Here is a 17852-nt window from a genome sequence, read left to right as displayed (position 1 = left end):
CCTGAAAACCCATCAACCTGACCGTAATTCTCACCTCTGGCCTCCGGCAGCGCCACCAACCCAGAAGTGATTGCCTCCTCATCGTCGTCCTCCCTATGGTGATGGTTTTGCTCTTATTCAAGCTGTTGATAGGAGCATATTTATGCGACATTTTAATAGTTAACTCTTCATATTTTGCTTAATTATTTCCTTTACTTAATCATTTTTAACTTAGTTCTATTTTCCATGTACATTGCAATAAATGACAAGGAAATGAGTTTAAAGGCACCTGAGAAGGATGTGAGACGTTGAAAATGACAAGTAGTAGGCACAAGGGACGCAGAAATGAAGAAATAAAGTATTCCTGATCCAACTAGGAAAAGGAATCTCAGTCAAACTAGGAATCCTGAGTCAACTAGGAAACAAACTCAGAGAAATGATGAGAAATAGCGAAAAATGCAGAGTCCTAGTTAGACTAGGAAACCTACGCCTGCCAGGAAAATGAATCCTAATGAGACAAGAAGTCCCAGTTGAAAAGGAAAGCTCGAGAAAGTCTCGAAAATATCTAGAAAACATTTGGACTAAGAGTCTTTTTTGGACTAGGAGTCCTGATTGGACTAGGAAACCTGATTGCATAAGGAGTCCTGATGACATTAAGAAACCTGAGTGGACTATGAGAGCCCAAGAACAATCAAGAAGCACCTAGAAGAAGTCCAAAACGTCCTCTACAAAGGTGATATGGATTGGGAGTCATTTTTTACTAGTAAAGATGGATAAAGATCAAAATTTGGAGTTTGTATTGAAGAAATATTGATTTTGGACGAATTTCCAAGTATTTATCTGGATAATGACATTTCAATTAAATCCTAAATGCATCTAGACATGATTGTCGCCAAATGGAGACTCCTAAAGATAATGAAGGGGAGGCATGAGAGGTTTAAGGAGTTTACAATCTAAAAATGATGGAATCAAGTCCAGATACATTCTTTGTTGCCCACACTCCTTGTTTGCCGAATTTGAAGAAGAAAATCAAAAAATATCTCTTATATTTCGGCCATTTAAAGACTCATGGTGAGAATCCACTTATTTTTAGAGGATTCTCATTGGTTGGATGACGCAGGAGAGGTGACATGGATTTATTTGATTGGTTTAAGTTATGTGGACCAATTTAGATAATTCCTTGAATTATTAGAAGAATCCAGAAGACTTGGAACTCAAGCCTAGACGTCCCCTATATATACATCCCATTCTCAACGTCTAGAGTATCAATTTTTTCATTCTTTCACTCTCCAAAAATCACCTCCATTCTCTAGTCTTCTAGTTCTGCGTTTTCAAGCGAGGAGGAGAAGAAGCCATGCAATACATCAAATTCCTAGGCATCATCCATCCTTGTGCCCTTCCTAGAAGATTGCTTGCTTTCAAGGATTTTCAAGTTCAACGTCTCAAGGCTTTGTCATTCATCTTTCACGGTGTATTTCATCTTTTTCTTTGTAAACTCTTTTATTTCCTTTGTTTGATTTTGTAAAGTATGGATTCTAGTTAACATTATGTTAAGGGCAAAATTTAAAGCGCATTTATATGTTTTGATAATAAAGTTGAGATTTCTATATGTTGATTTCTATGTTGCTTATGTGAGATTGCTTAATTGATTTTGGATTACAGAAAACTTTTGCATGCTTATGTTCTTTGGTGGCCAACTTAGGATATATGCATGTAATTTGAGCTAGATTTAGGTAAACAATTTACCTAATAGTTTTGTGAACCTATTTCATAAATAGTAGTACAAGTTTTGGACAAAAGTCGAAATCAATTAAAGAGGATTACAAATAGATAAGTGATAGGAGCATTTCAATGCGACGTTTTAATAGCTAATTCCGCATATTTTGCTTAGTTATTTCCTTAAATTAGAAAATTGTGAGTTCATGGACTTTTGAGATTAAATTAGAAAGGCAGGGACTGAAACGAGGATGAGGGCATACTTCAGAGACTAAACAGTAGTTTGCCCTATATAATACCATATTGTAATTTTTACGCCTATATCTTCAAATGATTACCAATAGACTGTCAAATAGATATAGTCTTTCTCCTTAATCTCATTAATTTTTTATTTTTTAAAATTGTGACAAACTGTCAAATAGACTTTTGATTTTTGAAACCCTTATTTTTTATCTGTAAGGCGTCGCATTAACAAGATAGAGATTTATATGTCAATAGATCATCTACTCTTTCCATTCTTAGTTTTGATTGTTATATCATATTATGGTGAATATGCAAACATTACTGAAAAATATTTATTGATTGATTCATTGATTAATTGGGTGCAGGCTTGATTGATTTTGGAGTGGGTTGTGCGTTTCCCTGGGATTGCGGCAACGCCTGCCCACCAAACTGCAACCCTTGGATATGTGATAGAGGACATGTGTGTGTACGTGCTGAAGAAAATTTGGTAGGTCAAATAATGCTTGTCATTCTGTTATAATAAAACATTAAAATGAGAGAGAGTAGTTCTGGCTTTCTTGTCTTAGAACTCTCTCTCTCTCTCTCTTAATTGATTTGTTCTAAATAAATATAATATTTGGTTGGAATGGAGATTTTGATTTTGTTTGGTTCACAACTGGTCAAATGATTCAAATTGCAAATACCTTATCATTCAGCAAATTCCAGAAGTTTCTCTCTCGAGAAACCCTAATCTCGGCGGCAGTGGCCATTTGAGAAACCATTCTCGTCCAGTGGCGGCGCTGGCTTCTCTGCTGGCCTTGGCCTCGCTGACGCCATGCGGTTTTGCTGCCGGACGGGGACTGATTGAGACAGCTTCAAGTGTTCCCTTGTGTTGGATGTTGCTCAAGCTTTTGGCGGGAGGTGTTTGGTTTCGGGTGTGGTTGCGACATCTCTGGGAGGTGGTTGTTCTTGTTTTGATGGTGGCTCAGATTGACGACGCGGCTCGAAATCGGAGGTGGTGTGGATCGGAGTTGCCGAAAACGGAGCAGGTTTGTGGTGGTGTTGCATGTGGAGGTGAGGTCGTCGTGATTTGGGTCGTGGGGGCGGAGTTCCGTCGCGATTTGGGTAGTGGCGGTCTTGGCTCAGGGCGGCGAAATTATGGCGGTGCTGTCACGGTGGCGGAGTGGCGCTGGGATGGTTGGTGGTCTGGATGTGGAGGCTACATCCTGGGCCAAGCTGGGCCTGCCAATCCTTAAGTGGGCCTTCTCTTGGGCTCCCTTGGACTACACAAGCTTTGGGCAGGGGTTTCTTGGCCCATACAATTTCTCTTTGTTTTAGGGATACTATGTTAGTAGTTTTACTTTCAATAATTCTCTGAGTTTTTAGGGATTTATGCACTTGATGTGTCTATAATGCCTCTAGAGTAGTACTGAAGGAGGATTTACGCTAGTCTCTACGAATTTAATGTATAATGAGTGGATCTATTTCTATGTACCACCGTGGGTGCTACCACACCTTGATCTGTCTAGTTGAAGGCAGCAAAAGGATACGTAATAGTCATTCTGGCATGTATTGCTATTGGCACCCGTTTTGGGTTTGATTCAAAAAAATGATTCAAATTGCTGTGGCCATTTATTGAGAGCCAATACTTAAATTAACTTAATTAGATAAAGTGATGTTGGTCTTATGTGATAGTAACGATTTTCTAGTCGAACAAAAATAAGGGATACAACAATTAAGGCAACGTATTCCCGATTTTCCGACCTAGAAAATAATCTCCAAGACATAACTTATATGGAAAGAGATTTGCTGCTTGGGGCCAAACGAATACATTTAATCAATAATGCAATAAAGAACTCAACGGCAAATAGATCTCTAAGATTACAACGATTCTTGCTCCGATTGCCTCAAAGGCTTCTGATTCATGAAGCACCACGATATCATTCTCTCTCTATTTGAAAAATGCAAAACCATGATTAAATTGAAACGATTACATGGGCTGATGGTCACAAGTCACAACCTCGGTCTTCGACAATGTCATACCATTGAGTTAGCTTATTGATTTTTGTGCAAATCTGAGGCTGGAAACCTAAACTATGCCAAGTCTGTTTTTCACCGAATTCATCGCACCACGACAAATCTGGTGGTGGTGGTGGTGGTGGTGGTTTACATGTGGTAACATTCACAAGTACTTGAGCATCCTTCATATTCACCCTAGCGGTAACACTCAATTAGTTCCCAAAATACATTGCTAAAAGTCCATTCAGAGCTTCAGACCACTCCTCATCCAGATTTCTAAACTAACTACCATCTCAGGTAATTAACATACCCCTCAATCATTGAATTGTATAGCAGTAGATCTTACTTCCTTCAAAATTCATGCAGACCCTTGATAGCAAGCATTCAAAAGCAAAATTTATATTCAGAAGAAAATCGGATACTCGGAATGGACCGGGAAAAATAACTAGTTTTTTTTTAAGGAAACCGACACAGAAGTGACAGAACCGATATATACGGGCCTGTTTTTTGGGCTCAGACATAAATATTTATTCCAACAACAAGAAGCTCCCAATCTTTTTTGCCCACCCATACATGTGTCACCTATTCCAAAATTTGTTTCAGACATAACGAAACCCACAGATCAGAATACTAGTAATGGGAATAGCATTTTATCACAATTGTCCTCGATTCCAGTTTGTGGTTATTTCAAATCCGTTGTCACCTTTAGGCTTAATGGAGAGCAATTTCAATTTCAATGTTCACGAGGACACTCCCTTGATTTGATGCATTTTGTGCTAATGTGCAGTTACCAAATTAAAGCAACTGGTACTATTCCAAATGCAGGACAAGTGGTAGCCAATTTCTGTGTCACAGTATCACTTTATAAAGATGTACACCGAGTTTGATAAAACAGTAAAGCTCACAATATTCACTCCGCAATTTCTCTTATTGAAAAAAATACTATTCATTAACAAACAAATACAAACTATTACAATTAGCCTACTTGATCCTCATGCAATATCTTACATTCGCCTGTCAAATACCGTACAACAGAAACCAATCCACCGAAATTGGTTAGGGAAAAAATGTGTAAGAATAGAATAAAAGAAAAAAAAAAAAAAAAACCCCTCACCCCAAAACCGAGAGAAATATCTCACATAGGCACAAATTGTACAGAAAGAATCTGAAAACCCCAATCAACCTGTGCAGATCCACAACACCAAGCCGTTCACACAAGTTAGCTCATCCTTGATTCCGACAGCCCTTGCATCAGGATTTTTGTTATCCACATTTTTAACTTGCGCGCGAGACCCTTGTAAGGTTGTATAAATCAGGTTTACGTGTATAATGAACAAATTCCTCACTCATCAATCATCTTGACTTTCTCACAGCAAACCGGCCAGCAGAGCACCAGGATCCGTTAATGCTGCAGCTGGACTGGTCGGTTGAGCTACTGGAGGTGCTGGTGGCACTGGTCCAGGAGCACGAGGAGCTACAGGGATGTTAACTATTTGTTCCTTGATGAACTCCTTCAACCTGCAAATCAGAGGTCAGTGGACTCTTCCATGGTTGTAAGATTTTAAGTCAACAATATATGTTCTCAATACATACTCAAATGTTAACGTAGGATCCCCTGAAGCAACCGTCATACGCAACTGGGTTCTGTCTGCTGGATCTGTTTCTATTCTAGCCTGTGTAGCATGAAAGACATGTGGTCAGACCAATGACCTCTCAAATTTTTTAAGCATAACAAGGTGCAACGTGTGTATCATAATCTCTCTTTATTTGGTCACACTACGGGGTGAAGCAAACATCCCTGATATTTCCCACTGATATCCAAGAAATATAGACTAATTCTGAATATTGTCATCGAACTTATCCATAGTTCAACCATATTTGGCTGAAATCAAAGTTGAAGAGGAGATGGAGAAAACCTAAAGTAGCTACCAGCTTACCACTAAATTTCAAATCAAACAGCAACCACTCCTATCAATAGTTGGTACGTTAAAGAGAAGATGGACAACACCTAAACTAGCTACCAGCCTACCACTAAATTTCAAATCAAACACCCACCACCCCCATTGCTAGTTGTAAGTAGGCAGAAATAATTTGTTAACAGCGAATGGAAATAACAATCTGGCATAGTCATTATGTTCATCATGACTACCTTATTCATAAAGAATTATTAGAGAGCTAAAGAGGGACATGCGTATTTCATGTTCAAGCATAGAATTTAAACTATTGCTTCTATAACTTGGTATTACTATTGTGTCTATGTAGATGGATGCTCATCTACTTTCAACTTAAGAAACCTCTTGCTAGTTGTATATTGATTTACCATCTACAACCATCTACATTTTGTACCTCAGCTGTATACTAATCAAGATATGCATAACTTGTCTCTGCCGACATATTTTTAAATTGGAAAGCATTTATATATGACATGGCCAATAATTTGAAACTTGATAAAGCAGAGAAAAATCAAATGATTCCTATTAAAAGCCCCAGCAACATAGAAACCTAATTTCATTTACACAAATACCAATCAAAAGTTCTCAACAGTGCTAATTTTATTCAGTGAAGCACAGAACTAGAAGCTTTGCTTTAATAATGAAAGTGGTTAATATCCCTCAATAAATGGTCCTAGTAAAAAATATACAATGCTTACCAAGCAAAGCATCGCCCGTGTACTTTCTGAATAAAAGGTTGTGCTTGCAACAAGATTATTTGGATTAGGGTCCTAAAAGAGAGAATACATTAGGGACCACCAAATATAACAGCTAATTCCAAGGAAAATTTCAAAACATAAAAATGAAACTTACAAGTCCTGGACAAACCATCAACCGGAAGCTGTTAATTAGATTTGCCATTTCTGCAAGTGGCAGTGGTTTGACGCCTCTAACCTGCAAAATTAACTGGACCATGTCATCACATTGACAAATAAAGTAGCTTGCCAATGTACAACTATTTGGTCTTAACCAGGTTTTGCAATAAGATAGCTGATCCTGTTCTACAAAGTGGATCGCATAGAGCTCCTATTTTGGCAGTAACTTAACAATGTTATCATCCTGCTTTGAAGCTGATTATGAAAATGACTCCAAAACCTTTCAACCACAATCAGATGGTAATAAAAAATGTCGATCACTGAACAGAGGAATTCAAAAGTATATAAATATGTGACTAAATTATGCAGTCGAAGAGAATGAATAAGAAATCATGTCATTTAAACTCTCTTGTGAATATAAACTATAAAGGGATGTCAACTTTTCAATCATAAAGAAACCACGTAAACAATCTCTCATTTAAGTAAAAAAAAAATAGAAGACAAATGTGACATATTCCTAATACGCACCACTTCTTGAAGCTTCAGAGGTGGTCCTGAGAGTGATCTCCACTGAGGAAAGAACTCTTCAGCAGACACTGGTATAGGTTGAAGAAATTTATTCAAGACAGCTGGGAGACGAAGCTTGACATTGACCTATGAAAACAACATTCATGATATAAAAGAACATACATACAAGGATGAAGTTTTGATTCATTTTGACCAGAAAAAACCACATATTCGAGATTCAAGTACCATATTGTGACCAAACTTGTAAGAGAAGTCGAGAACTGCTACATCCCTACTTGGGCGGAGATTCACAACTTCAAGGGGGCACTGTACCTACACAACCAGAAAGAAAAAAATAAACATAGAAAGATAATTAACAAATTTGAGGAGAATTGAAGCAAAATAAAGAGGGACAGAAAGAGCGACTAAAGGTTCATCAATGACAGCAAATTAATTACAGGAACAACAAGTCTTTACCTGTGCCCTAGGAGGAATAGTCTCTGGCACTAGTGAGAGCTCCATTTTAAAGTGGGAGGGAGGCATTATTACAGCCTGAACTGATACAAGTGGTGAAGTATTTTTGTTTCCCAAGAAAAGAACAAGACAACCCTGATGTAAGCGCCACTCTGCTTTAATTCCGATCTAGAATAACATCACACGAATGCACTCATTAGCCATAATGGTGCATATGCATAAAAAATAATAAGAATAATAAGGTCAACTCAATACCAAAAACTCTCTTTCTCAGAGAAAAGAGGAAACTTAATGAATCTAAAATCTAATACAAATAAATATGGATATAATTTTCAGGGAAAACCTGAATATTAGGATCTTCATACAGAACACCACTATCTTTCAAGCACAAGGCATGAAATCTTTCTGCAATATTTCCTATAGGCTGCAGGCAAGATTATAAAGTTAGTTAGATGTATGAGTAGCACAGTGATGGAAAGTAAGATCTTACGAGTTTCCTACTGGTGATAAAGTGACACAAATCACTGAAACAAATATACAGTAAAGTATAATGTATAACCTTGTTACAAGCAGGGACTTAAAAAAATATATAAAATAAAAATAATAAATAATATCTTGGATAAAACTCCCGAGATGAATTCACGCACAAGAGTCAGTAGAACTGACAGAGGACATTAATCAGATACAAAAACCTTTACTCACCAAATAGTTCATTATTAAACAATAAACATGTTTACCTACTCACCAAAAACCTTTACTATGGAAAACAAAATAAGTAGGTCACCCTTTATGAAAGATTAAGTTGGAATTTATTCAGGTTGCACCTATGTCATAGAACTCAGAAACAACAAAGCAGCCACCAAATATCAGAGATAACAGCTGAAGAAAGTACCTGAACAGAACTTGGCTCATCGCCAACAGGAACTATGGCCGTAGCATCCACTGCATTTGGATCAGCACCAGATCCAGGGACTGCAGTTTGATGTGATTGAACAGCAGTACCCGGAGGGCCTTCAATTGCCAGCGGACCCAAGAGGTCACCAAGGAGATCCGGTGAAGGAGTTTGAGGATCAACTTTATTCAAAGTACCATTTTCCTGAGACAACCCTTGATCGGTTGAATTGTGATCCTGTATTACACCAATTTCAATCAAACCCAATAATCTTTGGAATTTGAAAAAGAAAACCCTAAATTTCAAAAGGAAAAGTAAAGCCATAAAGCTTAAATTAAGGGAAAAACACTAACCACATTACTGCTCATGTTGGGTATCTTCACAAGACCAAGCTGGTGGTTGGCAGGTGGGGTACCATTAGCGGGACGTTGGTCGGTCACAACCAAAGCATTTGATGTTTGCTGCTGGGCGCGCAACTTGATAGCACTTTGTTCTGCGGTATCAACTTCAGTATCTTCAGCCTTTTTGATCAATGCAGACTACACATCAAAGGAGAAAACTACCATTAATTTCAGTAATTCCAAAGTGACTTCAATAGACTGAAACTATAAGCTTCTTCTGAAAAATTAAGTAACAAAATAAATAAATAATTGCAAAGCAAATATACCTGCCGCTCAGGGAATTTAGGCATTTCAGCCAATATATCAACAAGAGCTTCACCTCTCCTACTTAAGGCAAGGTATTCAGCAGCTCGTTGTTGTATCTCAACATCGATGCAACTCTCGTATCTGGAAGACAACAATAGTGAGCTATAAACATTTGAAACAAAACGAAACCAATTGATTACAAGTAAAGGTGAAGTGGTGAATCTCACTTATTGAATATTGCCCAAATCTGATTCTGTAGTTCTTGGTCTGGAGGTTGAGTGTGCATAAAGATCTTAGCATATGTTGAAAGAAGAATAGGTATTGTAGAAGTGCTGCAAATATAATACATACTCTAAGATCTATGAACGATAACTGTGAATAGGAATCAGAGGAAGAACAAAGACTAAGTGCCCTTACGATACAGTAGGAAGCTTCTCATGTATGACGGCAAATAATTCTTTTGGACTACACCCAGGCCGTCTGGCTAAAAGGTGACCAAATTCTCCAATGATATATGCACTGACCTGTTGCATGTGTATCAATTTCAAATAAATCAAGATACTAATTTTAATTATATGGTGAAATTTTGGTAGATATAAGAATAAACACAAAAACTCTAAAGGGCAAGTTGATACTAAAATGAACTCTCCTACAGTAAGAGATACACTCCTTCATATTAAAAAAAAATAAAACTAAAAAACGTTGTCTAGTCAAACCATAGTGTACACACCTTAACCATTGTCTCATGTATAGCAGGTTTGTCAAGATACTCCCTGGCTTTTGCTGCAGCATAAGGCTGATCAAGTGCATAAAATTCTATCAAAATAAATACCAAGATAAACATATCTTTCAAACAAAAATGCTAATCCACTCTGACCTGTAAGTCTTCATTATTTGTAACAAATTGCACAACACGGAACCATATATCATCACTAACAAAATCTCCTGCCTTATCAATCAATTGAAGAATCACATCTACATACCTGTATAATATCAACATGCACCCAAAAAAAATTAATGGATTTAGCAACTTGGTGGATAATAATTCCTATTTAAAGAACCGCATGTAACAAACAAAAGGCCCAGAATGAACCGGAAGTAGAAATTACTGGATCAATCATACAGTCAAAAGCACAACTATCAAATCTAAAAAAATTTCAATTTCTCATGAATGAAAAAAATTAATGGAAACACTGTACATTCCATTGGGCCTAACCCAACTGATATTGACCTTTTTCGCTATTCAGCCGTATCTTACTAATTGATGCTGTCCTTGATGGAACTATTGTATAGTATATGAAAGAAAATCACACATGATGGGTGGAACCGTTTCGATTCTGGATTAGCTATTTTCCATAGAAAAATGTACAGTTGTTTCTAATTTTTTATCACTAGAAAAAGAAAACTACATAGCTTATGACCGAAATTTATTGGTTCGGTCAGTCAACTTTGATGGTGTGTGCAGTGAAATTCCAATGTTTATGTTTCAGTGTTCAACCATAAACTTCAGAAATGGCAACACTACATCCTTGCTAGCTATTATACATTAAGAATTCTTTCCCTGGTTCAGTCATGTGTAACAAAAACCTCAGATGCAACGCTTACGAAGAGTCCTTGCCTCAGTTATCATTTTGTCTTTCCCACTACCTTAATATTTCAAAATTTGTCCAAAACTACACTGAACCTACACGACTTTTAATTTGATAAGAGCAACCTAAATGACATTTTTTCTGCCAAGAGAAACCTACATGATTTGAAAACCTCATCAATTTGTCAACTATAAAAGAGGGTGTATATTCTCTGAAATTAGAAGAACATATCTTGTATCAACCTTCTGGTCAAAGTTCTCAATAACTATATTAACAACGTTATTCCAGGTCGCTAATTCCATCCAATTTCCCTCAAGACAAAAACATGTCATGGGCAGGTGTAAAACTGTCATCTCTACATGAATTCATCATGGGTCCTTGACCCTCACATGGGCCTCTTTTGACAGAAATTGGACTGAAATTGGTTATGACGCTAACCACAGGTGTTTTAAGATCCTTTGACCACAAGAACACTGCAAGAAACCATCTACCACATGGATTATTCTTGACTGTCAGCCAATTATATTCATAGCAACCAGGCTTTGCTAATGACCAATAACTTCAACTCATCAAAAGCTCCAGTATCCATAATTGATATATGTCAGCTTATATCAAATCCTCCAAAAGAGGTCAACAAACAAGATATGACAGCATATCTTGATACAAACACCAATAGTCACATTTTATTCTTACCGACTTTATCATGTAACACTGCCAACTAATAATCCATTTTAGATCACACATGCATGCAATTAAAAAGCTTCATATTCCATTTGAACTAGTCATATGCCTGTCTTCATATTTAATCTAGCATACTGGTTCCATGACCACTTTCTTGCAAGGGAGATCCATATTTATCACACAATGAAAATGAAAACCATGTTTACCATGATAGATCAGGAGCAAATTTTTCTGCAAGAATGGCAGCCTTAAGTGACAATTCCTCGCGCATTGCGAAGTCTGCTGTACTAAGATACTGAAATAAAGATAATGTGGTTCAAAAAGAAACCGAATCAGCGTGCTAAATAAAGCAAAAAAAAAAAAAAAAACAACAACAACAAGAACAACATCATCATCATCTACAAAATTATATAAAACAAAACAAAGGAATGCAGAGCCAGTATTTGATGTACCTGCAGTAATTCTTCAACTATGTCTTTTGCATTTGAAACATCACACATGCCATAAAGCAGGTCAAGAGCACGCCTACGAATGCTGAGAATACAATTTGCTTTTAGTAAGTAAACAAATAGTTTTAAACATCTACAACTGAAGCACAAAAAACAAGCTTCTGCTCATATAATTATCTATGTACGAAAACAAAACTCTTCAAGGAAATAATTAACTACAGGACACAAACTCAAGCCTCAAGGAAAGAAAAATGTTGATAGTTGAGTCCTCATATGTACTATGTAGCAGGCAGGAATAGATAATCAAAGTGAATCGAGTATAGACAACAGACTGAGCACAGTGCAATAATCAAAGAAAAGAATGAATGCATGAAGAAAAAGCATCTTATATGCAATGCAAGGTACGATGTGCATATGTACAACCCGAGCTCAAGAAAACTTGCACGGTTTTGTGGTTTATTCCAACAAAATAACCATAATTAAGGATGTAACAAAATACTGCCAGACAAGAATTTTAACCTGACATCTGGATCCTTCAATGAGGTGATAATCTGGGCTTGATGTCTCTTGATGATATCTTGCACATCCGTTACCATTAGCATGCGGGTCATATTTTCCTGCACCAAAGCAATGTGTTCAGTATTACATATGCAGTCGCCACATATGTATCCTTTCAAGTTTAGATATAGTTTTATTTGCATGCCTCAATAATGGGTTGTGATTAAAATATGAACAGAAAAAAGAAAAGGGAAAAAGTTTACAGAGCTAAAAATGTTGCTTTACTGAAGCCAGAAGTAATTCACTACTTACCAAACCAAGATATCGAATATTTGGTTCTCGCACAGCAATAAATTTTCCCAGAAGTGCAACACATTGGGACATCATCTCCTTCTCAGCATCAAGATGCATGACCTAAATTGGGAAATGATTAGACACAATACATAAGAGACACTTGTTTTAAAAAATAAATAAATAAATAAATTTAAAAAAAAATGTGTAACCGTTACTGTGAAGCACTTACAAGTGCGAGGGCTTCAAAAAGAACAGCGTGCGATGCGTTGTTCTTATTAACATTTTTCACAACATCCGTACCCATCAATATACGTTGTAAGACCTGAAAGAACCAATACATGGTTTAACAGAAGCAAAAATTATAACAGACTACTGATAATAAGTTTTTTACAGAAGATGAACCTCAAACAATGATCTTCTTGTATTTGGATCTTCAACAGTGGGGAAATACTGCAGAACCCTCATTGTCTTGACCTGCGTGAACAAAATATTTGTAAGCATGAAATGTTCTATATCCATCAAACACTACAAACTACTGAATGTGGCATTCCTATTCCCCACTGCACAAATTCTTAAGCCAAGGCTCAAGGGTAGTAGGAATTTCCAACAGTTATTATGTTAAAAGGCACTTGCCTAATGATGTTCATTAAATCAAAAGAAAAGGCTAAGTCAGCACTAGACTTGCCAGATTTTGTTGATTAGCATGCCCCAAATATTTAGCTAATCAATGGCACATGATGGAATAAAAATAAAAACTTTTCAGAAGGCTGGTTGAGTTAAAGATGCTGGGCATTTTGCACTGTGACTCGTGGAAGAGTAAAATGACGACATCCACTTAATTGGCGGAAGCTTCCTGAACAAGTAGAAGAGTTGACAAAGACCGCAAATGGAAAAGCAGCAAGCTACTATCGATTTACTAACGTAGTGTAAACAAAATCATGTTTCAGACAAAGGATAAATTCAGGCGGCTGATATTTTGGTGTCCCAGAGATGCAAAGAATTCTTAAAAAAAAAAAACAGAACAAACTTAGACAGTTTATAAACCTGGAGCCAGGGAGATGGGATGCCATAGTAGGTGTACTCTTGTGGAATATCCTGGTTCCTCGCAAGCCGTTCTAGTATTTTAACACATTTTGGAAGACAACTCCAGTAAGCATCGTGGTGATTTGATACAAGAGCAACAAGAAGGCTCATAGATGATGTCAAAACACCAAGATCACGTTCATCTAAAAGTTGTGCCATGCGATCGGCCCTAAAATTTTAAAAAAATAATAATAAAAAGAAAAAGAAACATATTAATTCAATAAGCACGGAATGAAATGATTTTGGAATAAATACTTTCATGAAGAAAGTAACATTCATACTTACCAGCCATCTATATTGACAACATCAGGATTTTTCCTATACAAGCGCAAAAGACATAGTGCAGCTTTTTTTCTCACAAGCGGTCTGTAGCTGCTAGAAATCTAAATAAAAAAACTCAGTCAACAAAATCGTTTTTATTAATTTCTGCCAAACACTAAAGACATATTGCCTCTTACAAGCAACTTTTGAACATCAGGTGCTAAGGACTCCGCAAATTCTCTGCCTCCAATATTCCCAACCTATATAGTCAAATACAAATTAATTAGTAGAAGTAGTTTGATCATACAGCAGTTACACTATATTAGAAGATACGCAGTATTAACATAACTAGAAGATACGCAGTATTAACATAACAGATATTCATTTAATATAATATATATTCCAGAATTGTCAGACACGATTGAAAAATTAATATGAAAAACAAACAGATATTTATTGCCATACCATAGTCAATGCCAAACATTGGAAAGTTTCATTACGACCAATAATATCATTCCGTACAGTATTGATCGCTAATCTCAGAAAATCGTGGTTTTCATTGAGTAGACATGATGTCACAATGTACCCAACCTGCAGCCATGTTGAAGTCAATTAGACAGTGAAATGGCACTGAAGTTACGGTAACATTTAAAGAGCTTACTACCATAGAGGAGCACTCACATATGTGAAATAACTAAACTACATAGCAGCCATGCATATATATTACTTATTAAGTACCATATGAAAACTTTCTTTTGAAAGTAAAAATATATTAGAGAAGCACAAGTCATGACCATAATTAAAACTTTCATGCCTCTACAAATTCATACACCACATTTACTTGGTACGAATGAATGATAAGCCCCAGATGTACAAAATATATCACTTTTTCCATCAACTAATATAGAAAAAAAAAATCCATCATTTTTTTTCTTACAAACAGGAAATGTTAAGAGGACCAAGATTAGTACAAGTAAATTTATGCGTCGTTGTGGAAAGAAGGCATTACCTGCTTTTCTGGATACTTGGGCGCTGATATAAGAGAGACTGCTTCCATGTGACCAAAATCCACATCATATCCCAACATATAAATGTAAAGCATTTTCCAGACATATTTCTTCTTCTCATACGGTGTCAAACCCTGATGAATAATCAAAGAAAACTTTGAGTAACCATTCACCCCTTTTGGTGTATAGGGTTCAGAAAATCAACCACCAGCAAATAAGAAAAAGAAAAAGAAAAAGATGAAACTATCCTACAAGAAACATTTAGAATCCATCTCCAAAGGTATGCATGTAATTTTTGCAATCCGAAGTGAAGACAGTTTAGGCTTCATTCTAGATAATTAATGTCAATTTTCATGACCATTAATGAGAGACAGAGGGAGCACACAAGGACATTAAATTTTACATTTACAGTTCATGAGAAACAAGATTTCATTAAATAAAATTATAGGTACAATACAGAGGGCAAGATGACCACTTTACTTTACACAGATCATGAGGACAAATAGACTTATAATGCAAATACAGTAAACAGCGCAAAATCCCCTAAATAACAGCAAAGCCAATAGCAATTGGACATTCAGCATATGTACCGGTCATGAAGTTCATTTTATATTTGAATTCAGCAATCAATAGCAAAATTTCATTTTCAAATTACGGGAACCAAAATGTGCGTATCGATTGAGTCTGAAATTCAGCATATGAAAATCTATGCATAGGCTACTGAATGACTGCCTTTCAGTCTAGCTTGAAGTTTAAAAATGGATGTCATATGACTGAAGAACTGCAAAATGATTTCAAAAAGAAAAAATCTTAATCTGGAAGATGGAATTGCCACAACCAAATACTTTGTTACTGTCAACTATCTTCATGTATTCCCAAATCAACCTAGGCACAAACCAGGTCTCATGTACCTCTTATATACTTTCTTAACGAGAATTTGATTCAACATTTCAAATACCATCTTATACCTGCCCAACCAATTTCATGTCAATTTAACTTTCATCAGGTTGAATAGAATTAAAGTGAATGCCTCCTGGTACTTCACGCATATCATTTGAAGTTCACTAAAACTCTTGGCACTAAAAAGCTCCATTCATAAAGTCATTATTCAAATTCTATGAGTTAAATGCCTATAGCGACTCCCACATAACAAATCTATACCAAAACACAATTCTAAATAAGCTCAATAGCCACAAGGACAGTGATGGTGCAACTAAACTCTACTTAATGATCATAAAACTACATATATGTTTTAATATCCAATAAAATAACCAGCTCAAACGACCTTCAGTGAGTCATTAACCCTATGAACAATGCTGGTGCCACTAAAATGTACTAGCATAATCGCAGAACTACATATATGTTTGTTTCCCGGTAATGCATTCACCTCAAACTAAGTTTGCATTTTCGCTTCCGAGTACTATACAAACCGAAATTTAAACACCTTAAATCACCATTCACTTCCCCGACTATCTCAGCGGTCAACCTAGCACCCAAACAAACCCTAAATTTGAGCAATGAAGCCATTCTACCACGGCCTAGATCGATTTTGCACCATGTGTACATATAAAATTAAGAAAACGGAAACCCTAAGCCCTAAGGCGGGCGCACCTTTTCGTTTTTGAAGCGCGTACGAACATTCCCGAGCTCCTTATCGACGCGGAGCCTCTCCTGCTCTTTGTTCTGGCAATTCCGAATGTCGCTGATGAAAACAGAGAGACCTCGCATGCCGGACAAAGCCATGGCCGCTCAGATCCAGTGCCGGAGAGGACTCGTCTCAGCTGCCCTAAATCCCCGAGATCCTCTGGTCTTTAGTGTTGGATCTAAGACAAATTGAACACTGTGTTGGTGGTGGAAGATCAGCTCCGACTACCAAAAATTCAAAAATACCAAACGGAAATGGGGTTTTGTTTATCGGAGCTAATGAGAGATAGAGAGAGAGGGAGGGTTTGATCTAATGCTAATGGCTTCGTTTGTTTAGAGAGAGAGAGAGAGAGAAGGAAGGTGGACTGAGACGAAATTTAAGAAAAGGCGTCGGTCAGTGCTGGAGGAGACGACTTTTATTCATCGTAGCCCAATTGAAATCATTTCATTTCAATGTCATTTTCCACCTAATGCACACTCCCTCTTTTGTCTACGCTCCTCTTTTTTTCTCAATTTCTTCTTTTTTTATTTTAATTATGACTAACCTTTTCTTTTAAACTCTTAACTTTCATACAGACAAAAAAAAAATCTGTCAATTTTCTCACTATCATTTTTGAGTCCTTGACCATAAGGTCCAATTATAAGAAAAACTCAACAACAACAAATCAGACCCACTAATCTCATGAGCAAAATTATTATTTTTTAATATAATCAATTAGTAAATTACAAATTTGCCACTCTTACAACACCGTTCTAACACCACCACCACCTCTCTCTCTCTCTCTCTTCCCCCACCTTTCGATTCTAATCACCACCTTAACCATTTCCAATTTCAACAAGGTTTGGGTAGAGGAGGACAGTAGCGGGAGTCGACGAGGACGTCGTCGTCTTCTTCTTTTTCAAGGCGTCATTCCAACCCTCACCACCTCAGTTATACCCAAGCGTGCAAAGAGAGTGAGTGCAATCGCCTTGACACCAGTAAGTGGTGGCGGTGCCTCAGCTTCGGTTGAAACAACATCATGTCGACTGGACTGAGTTAGTTTGGTGATTAATACAGTCATGGCCAAACAGATGGCGAGCAGAA

At 36.9% G+C, this 17852-nt stretch overlaps 2 protein-coding genes across 3 annotated transcripts; one reads left to right on the top strand and one right to left on the bottom strand.

Annotated features, from left to right (window-relative positions):
• Positions 1–1275: 1275 nt before the first annotated feature.
• LOC133734824 (uncharacterized) lies at positions 1276–3485 on the top strand. Of its 2 annotated transcripts, none has more exons than XM_062162430.1 (3): positions 1276–1448; positions 2304–2425; positions 2634–3485. In XM_062162430.1, exons 1-3 carry the CDS (start codon positions 1334–1336, stop codon positions 3171–3173), a joined length of 777 nt encoding a protein of 258 aa, XP_062018414.1. In that variant the 5' UTR covers positions 1276–1333; the 3' UTR covers positions 3174–3485. The 2 variants fall into 2 exon arrangements, with proteins under 2 accessions (XP_062018414.1, XP_062018413.1); XM_062162429.1 differs by having other exon boundaries at positions 1276–1469.
• A 1282-nt stretch (positions 3486–4767) lies between these two features.
• LOC133730175 (AP-2 complex subunit alpha-1-like) lies at positions 4768–17197 on the bottom strand. The gene is made up of 27 exons (XM_062157816.1): positions 16736–17197; positions 15127–15258; positions 14583–14708; positions 14315–14377; positions 14142–14239; positions 13818–14025; positions 13176–13247; positions 13003–13095; positions 12792–12893; positions 12501–12598; positions 11985–12066; positions 11739–11827; positions 10140–10245; positions 9993–10058; positions 9680–9786; positions 9490–9594; positions 9283–9403; positions 8969–9154; positions 8616–8852; positions 8067–8147; positions 7727–7891; positions 7496–7582; positions 7271–7396; positions 6741–6821; positions 6587–6658; positions 5530–5609; positions 4768–5454 (listed from the first exon to the last, which is right to left on the bottom strand). Exons 1-27 carry the CDS (start codon positions 16865–16867, stop codon positions 5304–5306), a joined length of 3066 nt encoding a protein of 1021 aa, XP_062013800.1. The 5' UTR covers positions 16868–17197; the 3' UTR covers positions 4768–5303.
• Between the last annotated feature and the right edge of the window lie 655 nt (positions 17198–17852).

This window comes from Rosa rugosa, chromosome 2 (genome assembly GCF_958449725.1).
Source record: "Rosa rugosa chromosome 2, drRosRugo1.1, whole genome shotgun sequence".
NCBI classification, from domain to species: Eukaryota; Viridiplantae; Streptophyta; class Magnoliopsida; order Rosales; family Rosaceae; genus Rosa; species Rosa rugosa.
The sequence above is the reverse complement of the archived record's forward strand: the minus strand, read 5'-3'. Positions and strand labels throughout refer to the sequence as shown.

What these genes read in the sequence shown, in the direction of transcription:
- LOC133734824 (XM_062162429.1), top strand. Translation starts at nt 1,334, where the DNA reads ATGCAATACATCAAATTCCTAGGCATCATCCATCCTTGTGCCCTTCCT. An exon ending in TGTATTTCATCTTTTTCTTT is followed by an intron (nt 1,470 to 2,303) that starts GTAAACTCTTTT and finishes AATTGGGTGCAG; the next exon opens with GCTTGATTGATTTTGGAGTG. An exon ending in TACGTGCTGAAGAAAATTTG is followed by an intron (nt 2,426 to 2,633) that starts GTAGGTCAAATA and finishes CTTATCATTCAG; the next exon opens with CAAATTCCAGAAGTTTCTCT.
- LOC133730175 (XM_062157816.1), bottom strand. Translation starts at nt 16,867, where the DNA reads ATGGCTTTGTCCGGCATGCGAGGTCTCTCTGTTTTCATCAGCGACATT. An exon ending in CCAACATGAGCAGTAATGTG is followed by an intron (nt 8,853 to 8,968) that starts GTTAGTGTTTTT and finishes GGTGTAATACAG; the next exon opens with GATCACAATTCAACCGATCA. An exon ending in CACGGGCGATGCTTTGCTTG is followed by an intron (nt 5,610 to 6,586) that starts GTAAGCATTGTA and finishes CATGCTACACAG; the next exon opens with GCTAGAATAGAAACAGATCC.